Genomic DNA, 20,371 nt, shown 5'->3' on the forward strand with positions numbered 1-20,371 from the left:
TCTACTAAAAATTATTAGAACTAATAAATGAGTTCAGCAAAGTTGCAGGATACAAAAATCAATGTTCAAAAATCAGTTGTATTTCTATATACTGGTAATGAACAATCCCAAAATGAAATTTAAAACAAGATTCTTAACTTTACCTAACAAGGTGAAAGATTTGTATACCGAAAAATATAAAACACTGTTGAAAGAAATTAAAGACTTAAATAAGTGGAAAGACATCCTGTGTTCATGGATTGTAAGCCTTAATGTTGTTAAGATAGCAATATTCCCCAAAGTTACTGCAGATCCAATGCAATCCCTATCAAAATCCCAATGGCCTTCTCTTGCAGAAATGGACAAGCTGATCCTAAAATTTATATGGTGTTGCAAAGGACTCAGAATGGCCAAAATTATCTTGAAAAATAAGAAAATTGGAAGACTCACATTTCCTGTTTTCAAAACTTACTACAATGTTACAGAATCAAACCAGTATGGTACTAGCAAGGGCTAGACATATATCAATGAAACTGAATTGGGAAGCTAGAGATAAACCCATATATCTAAGGTCAATTGATTTTCAACAAGTGTGCAAGACTATTCAGTGGGGAAAGAATAGTCTTTTCAACAAATGGTGCTGGGACAATTGGGTATCAACATGTAAAAGGAGGAACTTGGACCCCTACCTTATACCATATAAAACTATAAATGGATCAAGGACATAAATGTAAGAGCTAAAACTATGAAACTCTTAAAAGGAAATATAGGTATAAAATTTTGTGATTTTGTATTAGGTAACCATTTCTTTTCTTTTTTTTTTAAGATTTTATTTATTTGTTCATCAGAGAGAGAGAGAAAGCACAAGCAGGGAGAGCGGCAGGCAGAGGGAGAAGCAGGCTCCTCGATGAGCAAGAAGCCTGATGCGGGACTTGATCCCAGAACTGTGGGATCATGACCTGAGCCGAAGGCAGATGCTTAACCGACTGAGCCACCCAGACGTCCCTAGGTAACCATTTCCTAAATAGAACATCAAAAGCACAAATATCAAGAAAAAAGCAAATAAATTAGACTTCATCAAAATTAAAAACTTGTGCATCAAAGGAAACCACCAAGAAAGTGAAAATACAACCCACAGAATGGGAGACCATATTTGCAAATGATAGTAACATATAAATAATTTTTACAGTTCAACAACAAAAAGATAATCCAGTTTTAAAATGGGCAAAGGACTTGAATAGACATTTCCCTAAAGAAGATATATAAATGGCCAATAAACACATGGAAGAAACTCAACATCATTAGTAATTACAGAAATGTAAATCAAAACCACAGTAAGATACCACTTCACAGCTACCAATGGGATTAGGATTTAAAAAAAGGGAGGGGGGAGGACGGGGAATGACAATTGTTGGTGAAAATGTGTAGGAACCGGAATCCTCATACAATGCTAGTGGCAAAGTAAGATGGTGTAACCACTATAGGAAACAATTTGGCAGCTCCTCAAAAAGCGAAAGATAGAATGATCATATGATCCATGAATTCCACTCTTCCACATATATCCAAGAGAATTAAATGCCTATACTCAATGAAAACCTTGTACATGAATGTTCATCATAACATTTTTCATAATAGCTCCAAACTGGAAACAACTCAAATGTCCATCAACTGAAGAATGGATAAAATATGTGCTATATCCATACAAAAGAATATTGTTCAGCCATAAGAAGGAATGTAGTACTGACACTTGCTACAACATGGATGAACCGTGAAAATATTATGCGAAGTGAAAGCAGCCATAAAAGGCCACATAGTTTGTGATTCCATTTATACCGAATGCCCAGAATAGGCAAATCTATAGGGACAGAAAGTAACTTAATGGTTGCCAGAGGTAGGTGGGAGGGAAGGATGGGGAGTGACTGCTTAACGGTAACGGGTTTTCTTTTTGGCCTGATGAAAATGCCCTGGAAGTAGACAGTGGTGATGGTTAGACAACTTTGTAAATGTACTAAAACTACTCAGCTGTGCTCTCTGAAACGTTAAAATAGTAAATTTTATGTTACCTGAATTTTACCTCAATAAAAAAATTTTAAAGCAAAGGATAATTCTTTGGAAAAAAAATTTTAAATAAATATTTATTTTTTGAAGATATATACAAAACTATTTAAAGATGAAACAATATCATAGTCTAGGATTTGCTTTAAAATACTCCAGGATTGTGTGTGTGAGGGAGGAGGATGGAATAAGGGAGACAATTCATCATGAGTACCTAGATGATGGGGACATGAGTTTGTTACACTGTTCTTTTCCTATATTTGTTTGAAAATTTCCAGGTACATGTAAAAATCCAATGTGCAAGATAACATTGTTAAATTGCATAATTATTTCCTGTCTATTGACATATAGTAATTAAGTTAATCATGTGTTTTAAGACTTCAATAAATTCAGTTTTTTAAAAAGTTTTAGAATACTCGTCAATTCTACTCCTATAAATACCCAAAAGAAATTAAAGTATATGTCCACACAGAGTATATGTGTACCCAGATGTTCACAGCAGCTTTATTTATAAAGCCAAAAACTGGAAACAACCCAAATGTCCAAATGTAAATGTCCATCAACAAGCGAACGGACAAACTGCACTTGTGTTGTATGGAATACTATTTAGTAATAAAATAGATGAACTTAAGAGTACCTGCAACAACATGGGTGATTCCTGCAAACACTGAGTGAATGAAGTCCTACATAAAAGACTACGTGCTGTAAAATTCCACTTACATGATATTCTAGAACTTGCAAAATATACGGTTTTAGAAGTCCGGAGAGTGATTTCCTTTGTAGGGGGCCAAGCAGAAGGGAGCAGGCAGACGTCTCTAGGAAGAGCTGGAAATGTTCCGTTTCTCCAGTCAAGTGCTGGACACGGGTGTGTTCACTTTGTGAAAATCTACCAACCTGCATACTATGAGATCTTTCCCATCTAAACAGGAATAAATGCCCTATACCGTTAAGCCTGATCCATGCCGTGTATCTCAGCACCCATGCCCTGGCATTCCCCCGGGCTCTGGAAGGCACCTGCCTGGGCGACGCCCAGTCCCAAAAGCCTCTCCCTACAGTGCACCTTCTGGTGCGTCTGCAGTGGACTCTCTGACTGAACCCCTTCCCACACACGGCACAGGGATAGGGCTTCTGCCCTGTGTGCACCCTCTCGTGTCTCCTGAGGGCTGAACAGTGCCTGAAGTTCCTCTCACAAGGCCCACACCTGTAGGGCTGCTCTCCCGTGTGGACCCTCTGGTGGATGCCCAGGTCCTTGCTCCGGCCGAACTGCTTCCCTCAGGCCTCACGCCGAATGGTCTCTCCCCAGTATGGACGCGCTGGTGCAGGTAGAGGTTGGCTCTCTGGCTGAAACCCCAGCCACATGTGTCACACACATAGCCCTTGTCTCCTGCACGGTCCTGCGGTGTCGTGCCAGCGGAGAGCGCAGAGTGAAGCCCCGGCCACACACCTCACAAGCATGGGGCTTCCTTCCTACGTGGACGTTCTGGTGGGTCTGCAGGGCTGCCCTGCGGCTGAAGTCCTTGTCGCAGTCTTGGCACCTGAAGGGCCTCTCGCCCGTGTGGACGCGCCGGTGGATGGACAGGTTGGAGCTGCAGCTGAAGTCCTTCCCACAGTCCTCACACATGGGAGGTTTCTTTCCCATGTGGTCCTTCCTGTGCCTTCTCAGAGTGGATCCTGAGTTGGAGACTCTGGAACTCTCCATGCATTGGTAGGCCTTTTCTCTGGGAAGGAGCCTGGGAGAGTTAAGGTCTGCTGTCCTTACCCTGAAGGCTCTTCCACGCCCATCGTATGGAGAGGGCTTCTCTCCTGTATGGGTTTGCTGGTGAAGTAGAAGGTTTCTGAGCTGTCTGAAGTCTTGGCCACACTGGGGACAGCTGTAGGGTTTTTCTCTTGGAGATGTTTGCCAAGGGAGAATCCCATCATTCTCATCCCTGACACCTGGGACAAAAAAATTAGATGATGAAGCGAGCAGGGGTTTTGTCCAAGGCTGCATGGTGCACACTCTGGACACACTCTCAGGGAGCGCCGGTCAGGCTGAGAAGCTTCGCAAAGTAGAGAAGTGTTGGGCTGCTGCTCTTTGTCCTCTTGACCTTGGGTTTTTCATTTTTGCTTCAGGGGTAAAGGGAACATACAGAGAACCCTTTCCTTACTGAGGAAATGAAGTGTTACTAAAACACTTGATTAAACTCTGTGAACTACAAATGTGTTAGTGTTGTTAAAGCATAATTATCAAAAAGTTAAAAAGATAACTTTTACAAATATGAAGTGAACAGGGGCACCTAGCTGGTGACTCTTGATCTCAGGGTTGTGAATTCAAGCCATGTGTTGGGGGTAGAGCTTACTTCACACACACACACACACACACACACACACACACACACACCCCAAATATGGAGTGAACATCTGTCAAAAATTTTAATGAGGAGCCAATAAGATGGTAAGGCTGGTTCTTAAGCATGTATGGAGCCTGAGCATTTAATGCTTTTATAAAAAAAGGTATTTGTCTCCAATCAAAAAAATATTTAAATATTTTCAATTAAATGAAAAGCATAAAAAGTCAAACAAGATGTATTTTTAAAATTGCTACCCATCCCTTCATGGATTCGTGGGTTACTGATGGCATTTACTCCTGGCTGACTGGTTCTCACCTGAATAGGAGCTTCTTGGCATTTCTTCCTCCATCCATACATCATCTTCTTGTTCAAAATAGAAAATCATTTCCGGTTTGGACAGCAGATGCCCTGCTTGAGGGGAAAGACATGTGGATTAGGGCCCTGCAATGTGACTAAGGACCCTCACACAAGTCAAATCTAGGCCTTGGTATCCGTGAAGATCCTCTGAAGACTGAGAAAGGTGAATAAATCTATTATACATTAATATCACATTTTGCATTTACTTATACACTTACAAATATGTATATATATTCCCTAAACAAGGAAAGTTCCAGGAATTCTTGGGAACTTCAGTGAAGAGACCCATTTGCAATATAAAACAGTAATAATGCTCAGTGGGGTGAATAGGCAGTGATGAGGCCAAGGAAGTGCAGCCCCAAGTATGATTTGAAGAAACTTGTCAAAAATGCAGACTCCATCCCAAATCCACTGAATCAGTAGCGCTGGTGATAGAAGCCAGGGTTGTAGGTTTTTTGGATAACCTCGTATTTTATAGAAAAGTAGCAAGAGTAACACCAAGAACACCCATAGAACCCTGACCCATATTCACCAGTTGTTATTGTTTGGCCCGTTTACTTTATTACTTTCTCTCTCTCTCCACACACACAATTCTCTCACAACAAAACCATGTGAGAGAAAGTTATAGGCCCCATGGCTCTCTAGGCCCCAATTCTTAGTAGGTATTTCCTAAGAACAAGGACATTCTCTCCCATAACAGCAGGACAGTCATCAAAATCAGGGGACTTAACATTGACACAGTATTTTACGTAATCCAGTTAATTTGCAAAAGATGCCAATATGTCCCTTTTGGCACTCTTCCTGGACATTTTTTAGCATTGCATTTAGTTGTAATGTGTCTTTAATCTTCTTTAAGTTGGACAGGAACTGGCATTTCTAATGATCAGGTATTTTTCTGCACTCTCAAATCTGATACCCTCTGCCATAAGGGATCTGGAATATGTGGGTGCCCAAATGCTAATCCCCTCGGGATTTAATCCATTTGGTTGAACCCACTGTGAGAGCAGATGGGTTCGGGAAGATGCTGTGCTCACCCAAGGAGATGAGATTCTCACAGTTCTCCAACATCACTTCTCTGTACAGGTGACTCTGAGAAGGGTCCAGATGTTCCCACTCCTCTTGGGCAAAGTCCACAGCCACATCCTTGAATGTCACCAGCTGTTAAAATGACAGACATAGTCACACACAGACATACCCATTCACACAGAGTAATGCAGTTGACAAGTACAGTGAATCTTGATGGTTTCTAGGGTCCTGATTTTGGCAAACATCCATGCACCTGCTTACATTATATTTTGTAGAAGATGGAAAAGACATATGAGACACATTTAAAGCTCTCCAACCCTTAAAGTTTCTTTGATGGGAAGACTCAAACTTCAACCAGAGTACACCCAAAGCTACACAATTCCAGAGGTGCTGCCCACACCACATTGTATGAATCAGGAGAATAAGCTTGAGATTCAAAGTCCATAGTTTACATTAGAGTTCACTCTTGATTTTGTACATTCTATGGGTTTGGACAAATGTATAATGATATGTATCCATTATTATGGTATCATACAGAGTATTTTCACTGCCCTAAAAATCCTCTGCACTCTTCCTACTCACCACTTCCTGTCAACCCTGGTAACCACTGAGCTTTTTACTGTCCTTATAGGCTTTGATGTACCTTCCACATGACAGTGACAAGCTGGCTTAAGAGGTCTGCCTCTTCCTCTCCAACCCCCAAATAGAAACTTTACAGTGGAAAAAACTGGGAGACCCTACATTAATTTTTTTTTTTTTAAGATTTTATTTATTTATTTGACAGAGAGAGAGTGAGAGCAGGAACACAAGCAGGGGAAGTGTAGGAGGGAGAAGCAGGCTTCCCGCTGAGCCCGGAGCCCGATGCGGGACTCGATCCCAGGACCCTGGGATCATGACCTGAGCCGAAGGCAGACGCTTAACGACTGAGCCACCCAGGCGCCCCCTTCATTAATTTTTTAAAAGATTTTATTTTATTTTATTTATAGAGGGAGAGAGGGAGGGAGTGCAAGCCGGAAGAGGGGCAGAGAGAGAGGGAGAGAGAGAATCCCAAGGAGACTCTGCACCAAGCATGGAGCCTGACACAGGCTCGATCCCAGGACCCTGAGACCATGACATGAGCCAAAATCAAGAGTTGAAAACTTAACTGACTGCCACCCAAGCACCCCAACCCTACATTAATTTAAGTCACCAAAGTTAATATCACTAGTAATGAAACAAATCAATATTATGTGCTATCTGATATGACACACTGAGGACAAGTCCCTTCTGCATCATTCCTGCCAAAAGTGTAAAACCTAAATCTAATCATGAAGAACTATCAAATAAATCTTAACTGAGGAACATTCTACAAAACAGCTGTACCTGCACTCATCAAAAATCATGATCAAGAAAGACAGAGAGGGGCGCCTGGGTGGCTCAGCCGTTAAGCGTCTGTCTTCAGCTCAGGTCATGATCCCGGAGTCCTGGGATCGAGCCCCTCATTGGGCTCCCTGCTTGGTGGGAAGCCTGCCTCTCCCTCTCCCACTCCCACTGCTTGTATTCCCTCTCTCGCTGTGTCGCTCTCTGTCAAATAAATAAATAAAATCTTTAAAAAAATAAAAAGAAAGTGTTGCAGATTAAAGAAGACTAAAGAGAGGAAACAAAGGGAAAAAGGCAATAAAGAAAGTAATTAAGACAATTGGCAAATTTTAATTATGGGTTAGAGATCAGACAATAGTATTGTATCACGGTTAAATTTTCTAAATTATACTATGGTCATTTAAGGGACTGTTCTTGCTTATAGAAGATGCGTGCCAAAGTAATTAGAGGTAAAAGACATGATGATGTCCACAATTTAGCCTCAAATGATTCAGAAAATGATAAATACACAGAGATGCAATGATAAAGTAACTGTGACAAAAAGCTGCCAATTGATGAATATGAGTAAAGGCAATATTGGTGTTCTTTGTACTATTATTGCAATTCTTCTGTAAATTTGATATCATTTAAATTTTAAAATCCATTGCAGTAAAGAACAAAACCAAACAAAAACCACTTTAACAAGGCCTACAAAGCCCGCAAGAAAGGACAGTACTTCTCAATGTACACGGTAGACACTGGGGCTTGTGGAAGAGATACTGGACCATTTGTGACCTAAATTAATGGAAGTAGGGGCAAAGGTTAAGGTGTGCCAGGGCTCTGATATGGTGGTGGGGCTGGGGGAGTGCATTGAGGAGGGAGAGTGGGCTCTCCTCTGGAGTATCCTAAAGCTGTGCCGTGTTTCATGTTTGTCTTAGAGTCCTGGTGGGCTCCGCAAGGCAGTGAACAAACATGTCACCTAACCGGGGACAGGGATTACTGCACAAAAGAGGTTAAATCCCACTCACTGGGGGTCTTGCTGCCAGGAACCTGGGGGCCATTTCCTCCTCTCTTCACAGATCACTCAGGGCCAGCAGATTCCAAAGAGGGCAGAATAGGGAGCTGAGAGAAATGAGGATTGAGTCACATGCCAGAAATCCTCATACCCAGTCTGTGCAGATCCACACTCACCTAAAAGGAAAATAAAAGCATCAATAGAAAATCCAGAAATAAACCCACAATTATATGGCCAATTAATCTTCAATGAAGCAGGAAAGACTATCCAATGGGAAAAGGACAGTCTTTTCAACAAATGGTGTTGGGAAAACTGGACAGCGACATGCAAAAGAATGAAACTGGACCACTTTCTTACACCATACACAAAAATAAATTCAAAATGGATTAAAGATCTAAATGGAGACCTGAAACCATAAAAATCCTAGAAGAGAACATAGGCAGTAACTTCTTTGGCGTCGACCATAGCAACTTCTTTCTAGATATGTCTCCTCAGGCAAGGAAACAAAAGTAAAAATAAACTATTGGGACTATATCAAAATAAAAAGCTTCTGCACAGCAAAGGAAACAATCAACAAAACCAAAAGACACCTATGGAATGGGAGAAGATATTTGTAAATAACATATCCAATAAAGGGTTAGTATCCAAAATATATAAAGAACTTATAAAACTCAACACCCAAAACACAAATAATCCAGGGCGCCTGGGTGGCTCAGTTGGTTAAGCGACTGCCTTCGGCTCAGGTCATGGTCCCGGAGTCCTGGGATCGAGTCCCACATCGGGCTCCCGGCTCGGCGGGGAGCCTGCTTCTCCCTCTGACCCTCTTCCCTCTCATGCTGTTTCTCTCTCTCTCTCTCTCAAATAAATAAATAAATAAAATCTTTAAAAACAAAACAAAACACAAATAATCCAATTAACAAATGGGCAGAAGACATGAACAGGTATTTCTCCAAAGAAGACATACAGATGGCCAACAGACACACGAAAAGATGCTCAACATCACTCATCATCAGGGAAATGCAAATCAACAGTACAATGAGATATCACCTCACACTTGTCAGAATGGCTAAAATCAACAACACAACAAACAACAAGTGTTGGTGAGGATGTAGAGAAAAAGGAACCCTCTTGCACTGTTGGTGGGAATGCAAACTGGTGCAGCCACTGCGGAAAACAGTATGGAGGTTCCTCAAAAAGTTAAAAATAGAACTACCTTGCGATCCAGCAGTTACACTACTGGGTATTTATGCAAAGACTACAAGAACACTCATTCAAAGAGATACAGGCACCGTGATGTTTCTAGCAGCACTGTTTACAATAGGCAAGATATGGAAGCAGCCCAAGTGTCCATCAGTTGATGAATGGATGAAGAAGAGGCAGCATATATATACAATGGAATATTATTCAGCCATAAAAAGAATGAAATCTTGCCATTTGCAACGACATAGATGGAACTACAGAGTACAATGCTAAGCAAAATAAATCAGAAAGATAAATACTATATGCTTTCACTCATGTAGAAATAAGAAACAAAACAAAAAAGCAAAGGGAAAACAATAAGAGAGAGAGAGAGAAATCAAGAAACCAACTCAATTATAGAGAAGAAACTGATGGTTACCTGAGGGAAGGGGGGTGGGGGAAGGATTAAATCGGTGATGGGCATTAACGAGTGCACCTGTAATGAGCACAAGGTGATATATGGAAGTATTAATCACTATATTGTACACCTGAAACTAATATAACACTGTATGTTAACTAACTGGAATTAAAATAAAAACTTAAAAAGAAAAGCGTCAAGAACCAAAGTCCACCTGCAAGACCGTGAAGAATGGAGAACTCGCATATCCTTCAATCTCTGCACTCAGAGGGGCTTTGCTTAATATAGCCAGGCTGTGACTCAGGGGTGGCCTGGGATACCAAATTCACAACTGGGGCACCTCCACCTTTAACATCTGGGGCCATAACTCCCACTGGGACAACAAAGTGAAAACAACACCCCTCTAGCCTTTCTGGCAAGAGTATGGAGAATTCTCTGTTGAAGATATCAGGGCAGGGGCATCCACTTACTAACTCCTCCCTCATTGCCCAAACCCGAGAATGCACAGATGTAGCCACTCCCACAAACACCTAAGAACATGCAGCCCTAGACGGTCCCCCCCGCCAAACCCCTGTACCCTACCTCACTGTCCTCTCTCCACCAACCTGGGGAGGTGGCCCAGCTGCCCCCCCAAACCAAAATGCCCGGGCGAGATTTATCCAAGGGCCCCCTGGCTTCTGCCCACCCGCCCCCCCAACCCAAGGATGCATCACAGCTCACCAACCCGGGAACACACAGTCGCAGCCATCCGCGCATCTCAATAGAACCAAGAACCCCCCAGGGGCGCCTGAGTGGCTCAGTCGGTTAAGCGTCTGCCTTCGGCTCAGGTCATGATCCCAGGGTCCTGGGATCGAGCCCCGCATCGGGCTCCCTGCTCTGTGGGAAGCCTGCTTCTCCCTCTCCCGCTTCCCCGCTTGTGTTCCCTCTCTCTCTGTCTCTCTGTCGAATGAATAAATAAAATCTTTAAAAAAAAAAAAAATTAAAAAAAAAAAAAAAGAACCATGAACCCCCCATGTCGCCCCCCAGACCCTGCGAGCCCCGAACGTTCGGTTTTCCCTGGTCCCCCTTCGCACGACCCGGATACTCTCCGCTATTCCCGCCGCCCTCAGCCCGTAAGACTGGCGGACTCACCTCTCCGGACGTCCGCCTGGGAGGTCTTGGGCACGGAGGCCGCCACGAGACCTTCATGGGCCGCGTGCCCGAGAACGGCCCAGCCCACCCGCGCTTCAGACCGAGAAGGCCCAGTAGCTGGTGCCCCGGCGCAGGGGCCTGGCGGCTGGACCACAACTCCCAGAAGCCCCCGCGCAGGCCGGGCGCGCTCGGTACCCCTCCCGGAGGCGAGACCCGCGTAGGTGAACGCAGAGTCTAAGCCGTGGTGGTCCCGCTCGTGGGGGCTGGACCCACCTGCACAAAAACAGACACGTGTCTCCGCGGTCTACAATCAGATGTAAAAAATGCCTGTAATTAGTCTGTTCAGACTTAGCTGTATTTAAGCTTATATCTTTTATGTGAATATTTACGTCATCTTTTTTTTTTTTTAAGATTTTTATTAATTTATTTATTTGAGAGAGGGAGAATGATAGAGAGAGCACCAGAGGGGGGAGAGTCAGAGGGAGAAGCAGACTCCCTGCTGAGCAGGGAGCCCGATGTCGCACTCAATTCTGGGACTCGATCCTGGGACTCCAGGATCACGACCTGAGCTGAAGGCAGTCGCTTAACCAACTGAGCCACCCAGGCGCCCCTATTTATGTCAGCTTAACCTGCCTTTTAAAAAATTATTTATTATTTAATTATTTATTATTAATTATTATTTAATTATTTATTATTAATGATTATTATCAATTATTTGATTTTATTAATTTAATTTTAATTATGTTATGTTAATGTTAATTATGTTATGTTAAAGTGTTCCATGATTCATTGTTGAGTATAACACCCAGTGCTCCATGCAGTACTTGCCCTCTTTAATACCCATCACCAGGCTAACCCATGCCCCCACCCCCGCCCCTCTAGAACCCTGTTTGTTTCTCAGAGTCCATAGTCTCTCATGGTTCGTCTCCCCCTCTAACTTCCCCCCCCTTCATTTTTCCCTTCCTGCTATCTTCTTCTTCTTCTTTTTTTTTTTTTTTTTTTACATATAATGTATTTGTTTCAGAGGTACAGGTCTGTGATTCAACAGTCCTACACAATTCACAGGGCTCACCATAGCACATACCCTCCCCTAACCTGCTTTTTAAATCAAATATATATTGAACACGAAGTATTCTTCCATAATATTTTGTAAATTTTACATGCCACTTATGTAATTGTCCTATCTTGTTATCATTAGGTTGTTTCAAATTACTGGTATTACAACCACCATCACCTGTGTTTGGCAGAGCTCAAAGGCAGGCAGGGGAGTAGGAAAACTTTATAGTGAAAAAGGGAAGGCTTCAGGAATACAGTGATTGGAGATTATTGGCATAGAGAAGGTGGAGGTGAGCTAAAAAGAAGCAGTGCATATTATACGACTGGTTTGGGATCGAATTTGGCTTTCTCTGGTTGGTCCTGAACTGGAAGCAGAGGCAAAAAAAAAAAAAAAAGGTGGGAGGGGAGCTAGCAGTCATTGTCCAAAGCCTGAATGTTGTGGGCTGATCACTGCCAAGGTTTAGTTTGGTTTCCTGATTGGGAACTAGTTGGTTGCTGCAGAATTTGTAGGTCAGAATTCTGTTGTCATATATGATCTGTCATTGTCTGTTTGTATATCCAGTCTGTCAAGTTTAATGGTTTCAAACAACAGCAATCATTTACTATCTTTCATGGTTTCTCTGGGTCAGGAATTCTGGAACAATCTGGATGGACAGTTTTGGCTCAAATTTTTCATGATAGCTGAACCTGGAAGAGTGCAGAGTTCCCGGAGCCACTGGGAGCTGGTGGGACATATCTCTTATTTCATGTAATCTTAGGGTTTCTCCATGTGGTCTCTCTGTGTGGGCTAGTTTGGGCTTCTTAACAGCATGGTAGCCTCAGACATCTTACACTGCAGCTCAGGGTTCTAAAGGCAAGAGTCCCAAGAAAGATCCAGATGGAAGCTCTATCATGTTTTACACCTAGCCTCAGAATCACATAGCATCATTTCCACTGTACTCACAATTTAAAAGGTCCATCCAGATTCAGTGGAAAGGGGAAATTGCCTCCACTTTCTGATGGGAAAGTGGCAAGGTTCTGGAAGACCATGTGGGACCAAAAATATAGTTGCATTCATTTTTGGAAAATACAATTTGGCATAAACTGTAAACAGATGGAAGCAGAGGAAGAAGTCTTAATTTTTGCTCAGCCATGAAGACTGGACATTGTTATTACTGAGCTGAAACCATTTGTAGGTGTGATAAAAAAAATCATGATCTCTAAATAAATTTTCAACAGGATCAGGGAAGATCTAGCTCCACCGAACATATTTAAAGTGACAATGAGAGACAAAAATGAAGCTGTTTTCTTTTTACTCTCCTTGTCCAATTATCTGTTCACTGTTACTATAGTTTTGTCATTTTGAAGATGTTGAATAGAATCATACAAAATGTACCTTTTGATATTGGCTTTTGTTCATTAAGCATAATGCCCTTAAGTTCCATCCAAGTTGTTGCATGTATCAATAGCTAATTCCATTTTATTGATGGGTATTATTCTATTGTGTATATGTGTTCTGTGTTTTCTTAGATTCTGTGTTTGTCTTGTTTGGCATCTATTCACCACAGGGCCAGTTGCATTAAGTATATTTTCTTATTTTCTGTATTCTTGATCTGGCATTTGGGAGCCTTACAGATCTGGAGAGAGAGTCCCTCCAAGGGCTAGCCAATTCTTAGAAATAGCAAGGGGCTTAGCAAGAAACATGTCTTTTACATATAAATCAACCAAACCAGAGTCTATATATCCCAACCATCTCCTTATCTACCTCAAGTCAATACTTCCTCTGCCCTATATCATCTCAGAGACAGATACCAGGCAACTAGAGACCACTACTATGTTAAAATTCAACTGGGTAAAATTTAAAGATCTCCCTGGCTTTATTCAACATTCCTTAATTGGGTAGCATTCAATCTAGCAGATAAAAAGGAGTTCCAAAGAACCATACAAAGCAAGAGATTTTATAGTCAGAAGGGAACAGGAACAAGGAAATTGTACTAGGCAAATAAATAAATAAATAAATAAATAAATAAATAAATAAATATCAGATTTGTTATTGCAAGGTTACTTTCCTTTAGGGGCTAGCAGGAGTCCATTAAGCAGATTACCTAATTAATGCTGATCAGGCAATTCCTGAATGACTGGTTTAAGATTCCATTTCTGGGAGAGCTACACACCTATCAGAATGGCTAAAATATTGTGACAACAGCAAATGTGGGTGAGGATGTGGAGAACGAGATCATCCATACATTGCAGTATATATAATATAGTAATACAGTACATCCACTCTTGAAAATAGTTTGACAGTTTCTTATAAAACCCCAAATGCGCTTACCGTATGACTCAGCAATGGAACTCTTACGCATTTCTCCCAGAGAACTGGAAACTGTGTTCACACAAAATCTGTACACGAATGTTCATATTAATTTTATTCATTATAGCCAAAATTGGGAAATAATTCAAATATCCTTAAATGGAGGAATAGTTTTTAAAATTGTGGCACATTAAAAACAACAACAACAACAAAACAAAAAGCAAAAAAATTGTGGTATATTCACACCATGGAATACTATTCAACCATTGGTACATGCAACAACTTGGATGGATTTCAAGGCAATTATGCAAAAAGAAAAGAAAAAAGAGCCAGTCACAAGATCTACATATTGTATGACTCCATTTATATAGCATTCTTGAAATTTAAAAAATTAGTGAAATGGTGAACAGATTAATAGTTGCAGGGTTTAAAGATGTGGGAAGGGGTGGGCATGGCTATAAAGTGGTAGCATCAAGGTAGCCTTGTGGTGATTAAACAGTTTTGTATATTGTGGTGGCTACAAGAAACTTACACACATGATAAAATTATACAGAATAGTTACATACAGAAATAAGTGCATATAAAACTGGTAAAATCTTTTTTTGATATTGGACTATAGTTATGCAAAATATTACCATTGAGGGTAACTGAGTGCAGAGTACATGGGACCTCCCTCTATGATTATAGATTGAAGAAAATGATTACCTTGAACTTATAAAATTATATAAATTAAGTGATAATCAAAATAAAACATAAGAAACAGATGAGGTAAATCTTACAGAAAATTTATAGTCATAAATATACATATTAGAAAAGAAGAAATGGTAAAAATCAATGAAACAAAAATTCACCTAAATTTTAAAAATTGCATTAAATTAAACCAAAAGTTAAGTAAGAAAATAATAAAAACAGAAAAATAAATAAATACATAAAAAAGAAAACAGCCACACAACAGAGACTACCAAGAAAGCAAGAAGTCATTCTTTCAAAAGATCAATAAACCACTACAAAAACTAATTAAGTGAAAAAGAAAAGGCACAAATAACCAAGAGCAGGAATATAATGTACAATATAATGCAGATTTTAGAAAGAATAAGATTATACCTACTGATCTGAAGGGATGTACAAGATAGACTGTTGCTTGAGCAAAGAAAGTTAGAGAAAACAATGCATAGCGTGGTGCCATTTATTTATTTATTTATTAAAGATTTTATTTATTTATTTGAGAGAGCGAGAACGAGAGAGCGAGCACATGAGAGGGGGGACGGTCAGAGGGAGAAGCAGATTCCCTGCTAACCCTAACCCGGGATCATGACCTGAGCCGAAGGCAGTCGCTTAGCCAACTGAGCCACCCAGGCGCCCGCCATTTATTTATTTTTCAAGTGATCTCTGCGCCTAATGTGGGGCTCGAACTCATGACCTCCGAGATCAAGAGTCAGATGCTCCACCAACTGAGCCAGACAGTTGCCCAAGCTTGGTGCCATTTAAAAACTTGAATAAGGACAAATCAGAGTGACATGTGCGATGTTGATATGGGCGGGGAGAAAGGTATGAAAAGATAAATAAGCTTTGTTGAAATTATAGATATGTCTGAAAGAATTGAGATGGGGCATGATATTTATTTACATGACCTCATTGTTTACTAGTTGTGAAAATATATTATTGCTGTAATTTTGGTAGAGGAATATAATAAAAGATACATTAAAAATGTATGCATATGTGGAAAAGAAAGGGTTGGAATCACTTTTTCCTGTAAAAATTACCATAATTCGGTGTTCAAGAAAATCTCTCTCACAGGATCTGACTGAAGAGGAAATTATAGAAGAAGGAAAGATTTATGAGATCTTTGGTGAAGGACATTTCCTTCTGCAGAGTAGGACAACTCTCCCTGACAAACTAGAGCCTAATACTAGAGACATGGAAAAGCCCTAACTCCAGATACTTGGCTAACTACAGTAATCTCCTAAACTTTATCCTTCTATCATGTGCTTTGGTCAAGTAACTATTTCCCAGATGTGTTTATTTCTCACAAATGTTAATGACCATGAGGAGGAAAACGGTTTTCACGGTCAAACTAATTTGTGACACACTGGAATATACAAGTTGAACTCTGAGGCTTACTGTTTTCTATTTCTGGACTCTATTCTACTGCATTGACCTGTTTGTCTATCCTTAGACAAACACTACGGTCCTTATCGGCCTATCAGAGCTTTTTTTTTTTTTTAAAGGTTTTTTTATTTATTTGACAGGGAGAAAGACAGCAAGAGAGGGAACACAAGCAGGGGGAGTGGGAGAGGGAGAAGCAGGCTTCCCAAGGAGCAGGGAGCCCGATGCGGGGCTCGATCCCAGGACCCTGGGATCATGACCTGAGCCGAAGGCAAACGCTTAACGACTGAGCCACCCAGGCACCCCGGCCTATCAGAGCTTTATAGCGAGGCTTGAACTCAGATGCCACAAGTCCTCCAATTGGTTCCTTTTCAATACTGATTTTTAACTATTCTAGGTCTTTGGGTTTCTAGACAGTAGCTCCCCCCTTATCCACGGTTTCCCTTTCCGGGTTTCAGTTACCCACGGTCAGACCACAGTCCAGAAATAGCAACTGTAAAATTCCAGAAGTAAACACTTCGTAAGTTTTTTTTTTTAAAGATTTTATTTATTTATTTGAGAGAGAGAGAATGAGAGAGAGCACATGAGAGGGAGGAGGGTCAGAGGGAGAAGCAGGCTCCCTGCTGAGCAGGGAGCCCGATGCGGGACTCGATCCTGGGACTCCAGGATCATGACCTGAGCCGAAGGCAGTTGCTTAACCAACTGAGCCACCCAGGCGCCCAACACTTCGTAAGTTTTAACTCGTGAGCCGTTCTGTGTAGTGTGATGAAGTCCCACTCAGGACGTGTCCCTTTGTCTAGTGTATCCACACTGCCTATGCCACCCGCCTGTTAGTCACTTAGCTGTCCAGGTTCTCGGATCAGCTGTTACGGTATCATAGCACCTGTGCTCAAGTGAGCCGTATTTTACCTAATAGCCCCAAAGCACGAGAGTAGTGGTGCTGGCAATTTGGGTATGTCAACGAGAAGCTGTAAAGTACTTCCTTTAAGTGAAAAGGTGCAAGTTCTTGACTTAATAAGGAGAGAAAAGAAAAAAATCCAGTTCTTTTTTTTGTTTTGTTTTGCTTTGAAGATTTTATTTATTTATTTGACAGAGAGAGTGCGAGAGCAGGAACACAAGCACGGGGAGTGGGAGAGGGAGAAGCAGGAAAAATCCGGTTCTGTACTAGCTGCAGTTTCAGGCATTCACTGAGGGTCTTGGAACCATATCCCTTGCAGATAAGGCAGTGGGGCCAGGGGAGGACTACAGTACAAATTTTAGAATAATTTTACCAATTAAAAATTTAAAAAAGTGCTGGTATTTTGACTGGGGTGGCACTGAATCTGTAGATACTTTGGGGAAGATTGACTAAAGATACTGAGTTTCCAACCCACAGCCATGGTATCTCCATTTATTTAAATCTTGTCTAACTTCTCTCAGCAGTGTTTTGCAGTTTTCCATATAAAGGTCTTTCATATCTTTTATTACACTACTCCTAAGTATTTTGTATTCTTTGATATTATTATAAACTGTATTTTTGTTTCATTTTACAATTGTACATTGCTCATATAAAGTGTTGCTTTATTTATGGTCAATTGATTTTTTTTGAAAGATTTTACTTATTTGACAGAGAGAGAGAGCAGTAGAGGGAAAGGGAGAAGTAGACTCCCCGCTAAACAGGAAGAAAGATGTGCGACTTGAACCCAGGACCCCGGGATCATGACCTGACCCGGACGCAGATGCTTAACCGACTGAGCCACCCAGGCACCCCATGGTCAATTGATTTTTTTTTTTTTTATAAAAGTGCCAAAGCACCTATTGGAGATGAAAGTCTTTTTTTAACAAAAAGTACTGGAGCAACTGAGTATCTGTGTGAGGGGAACACACACACACACACACACACACACACACAGAATCAAAAAAACAAAACAGAAACCTCAACCTGTACTTTATCCCATACACAAATATTAATTCTAGGTGAATCACATACCTAAGTTAAAAGCTAAGACTATCAAGCATCTGGAAGAAAACAGGATTTTCTATATAATCTTTAATCATTGAGCTGCGTTTAGTTCTGTATTAAAGAACGTAATCTGTATGATGTAAGTCTGTTGATAGTTACAGAATCTTATTTTATGATTCAGCATGTGGTCTATTGTAGTGTTTCCTATATAATAGACAAGCAAGTATGTTCTGTGGTAGAGAGTGTACAGAGAGTATCATTAAATAAATATCAAGTAGGTAAAGTTGGTTGATAGTATTGTTTAAATCTTTGGCATTCAGGGCTTTTCAGATTTTAATCCATCCAGAAAAGTCCTAAGTATCATTGTAGGCTCTCATTTCTCTTTATCTCCATGGTCTCTTCATCTATATTCCTTCATCCTCATCCCTATAACATGCACTGCACTTAGGTATGGAAAGTCACACAGCAATCTGTTCACTTAAAAGGGGGTTATTTCGTCAGAAATTCAGTTCAATGCTTCTTTGTCTCCACCACTCTTAGATAGTCCCATATAAAAGTATGATTTTTATCTTGTCAAGGTTTTTCTTGCAGTCATGGCAGTGAAGGTTTTTCATATTCGTCTACGCTCTAATTGCAATCAAAGTTGAAATTCTGTGAATAAGCTCCTTCCCACCTCCCCCTACACCCTTATACTAATATGCATGGCAGTAATTGCGTTCATTGCCTTTGTTTTAAAGACTCTTCAAGTGAGAAGTAGACAGGATATAAATGGATGAATGCAGTGCTTTTGCAGCAGGTAGGATAACTCTTTTTATTTACAAAATAAATCCCATTCTGTCAAATACCGCTAAGAACAAGAATTGTGCATTTAGAAGGCATTGGGGCTTGATAGTATATTTTCACTTATAGTGCTTTAGTTATTTGAACTCTAGAAATTCCATGTCAATTATCTTGTGTTGTATTCCAAGAATTCCTTGCTGTCCCAATCCATTTGGTTCCTGAGCTTCTGATACTAAGGGATACGATGTTATCTAAATCAATTTGATTTTCGTTTCAGAAAGCAAATAGCAAGTTTGGATAGGGTTTATCAGAAACATTTTGTTCCTAAATCCAGATTGTGACAGGTATTTATTTTCTTTCAATAGATGACTAGATTTGATGTGCGCATTTATAACATTGCATGTTTTCATAACCAATTCTGGGCATATTATCTTTTTGTGTTCTTTAAGCAAGTTTTAACATCAGGATTATAGGGGCGCCTGGGTGGCTCAGTCGTTAAGCATCTGCCTTCGGCTCGGGTCATGATCCCAGGGTCCTGGGATCGGGCCCAGCATCGGGCTCCCCGCTCCACGGGAAGCCTGCTCTCCCTCTCCCACTCCCCCTGCTTGTGTTCCCTCTCTCGCTGTGTCTCTCTCTGTCAAAAAATAAATAAAATCTTTAAAAAGAAATACTGGTTAACATTAGGATTATAAATTCATAGAAATAGATAAGTTGCTGTCTCAGTCTGTGTCCTGAAAGAGTTCCTAAAACATTTCATAGATTTCATCTATTAAATATATATAATTTGGTGTCTCCCTTAATATAGCTGTGTGGCATTTGAAGTAATTTTAGTGTAATTTTAAAATGTTCCTTTTGGAGGGGAATCTATTAAGATTTTACACCTCTGCTGTAGTCAATTCTGTGTCAGTTCAATTTCTTTATAAAAATCCCATATGTGGGGCACCTGGGTGGCTCAGTCATTAAGCATCTGCCTTAGGCTCAGGTCATGATCCCAGGGTCCTGGGATGGAGCCCCCCATCAGGCTGCAGGAAGCCTGCTTCTCCCTCTCCCACTCCCCCTGCTTGTGTTCGCTCTCTCACTGTGTGTGTCTCTCTCTCAAATAAATAAATAAATAAATAAATAAAATAAAATAAAAATCCCATACTTTGTCCAGATTTTCAGATATGGTATAAAAATACCTATAGTACTTTTGTTTTTTTACTTGTGATAAAATTCATATACTATTATATTCACCCTTTTAAAGTATACTGTTCAGTGGTTTTTAGTACATATTCACAAAGTTGTGCAACCTACACCACAAATCTCAGAACACTGTCATTAACCAAAAAGATAAAATCCTTTTAATTACATATGTAGTTGTTTCAATTTC

At 40.7% G+C, this 20,371-nt stretch overlaps 1 protein-coding gene across 6 annotated transcripts; it reads right to left on the reverse strand.

Moving 5' to 3' along the window:
* Positions 1-292: 292 nt before the first annotated feature.
* LOC144380279 (zinc finger protein 90-like) lies at positions 293-10,991 on the reverse strand. 6 transcript variants are annotated; one of them, XM_078063341.1, is made up of 5 exons: positions 10,829-10,991; positions 8,114-8,207; positions 5,756-5,879; positions 4,680-4,775; positions 294-3,969 (listed from the first exon to the last, which is right to left on the reverse strand). In XM_078063341.1, exons 2-5 carry the CDS (start codon positions 8,144-8,146, stop codon positions 3,314-3,316), a joined length of 909 nt encoding a protein of 302 aa, XP_077919467.1. In that variant the 5' UTR covers positions 8,147-8,207; positions 10,829-10,991; the 3' UTR covers positions 294-3,313. The 6 variants fall into 6 exon arrangements, 4 of the variants coding, with proteins under 4 accessions (XP_077919464.1, XP_077919467.1, XP_077919466.1 ...); XM_078063340.1 differs by having other exon boundaries at positions 8,114-8,276; XM_078063338.1 differs by lacking the exon at positions 8,114-8,207 and having other exon boundaries at positions 293-3,969.
* Between the last annotated feature and the right edge of the window lie 9,380 nt (positions 10,992-20,371).

The sequence above is a fragment of the Halichoerus grypus genome, chromosome 15 (assembly GCF_964656455.1).
Source record: "Halichoerus grypus chromosome 15, mHalGry1.hap1.1, whole genome shotgun sequence".
In the NCBI taxonomy this organism is placed as follows: domain Eukaryota; kingdom Metazoa; phylum Chordata; class Mammalia; order Carnivora; family Phocidae; genus Halichoerus; species Halichoerus grypus.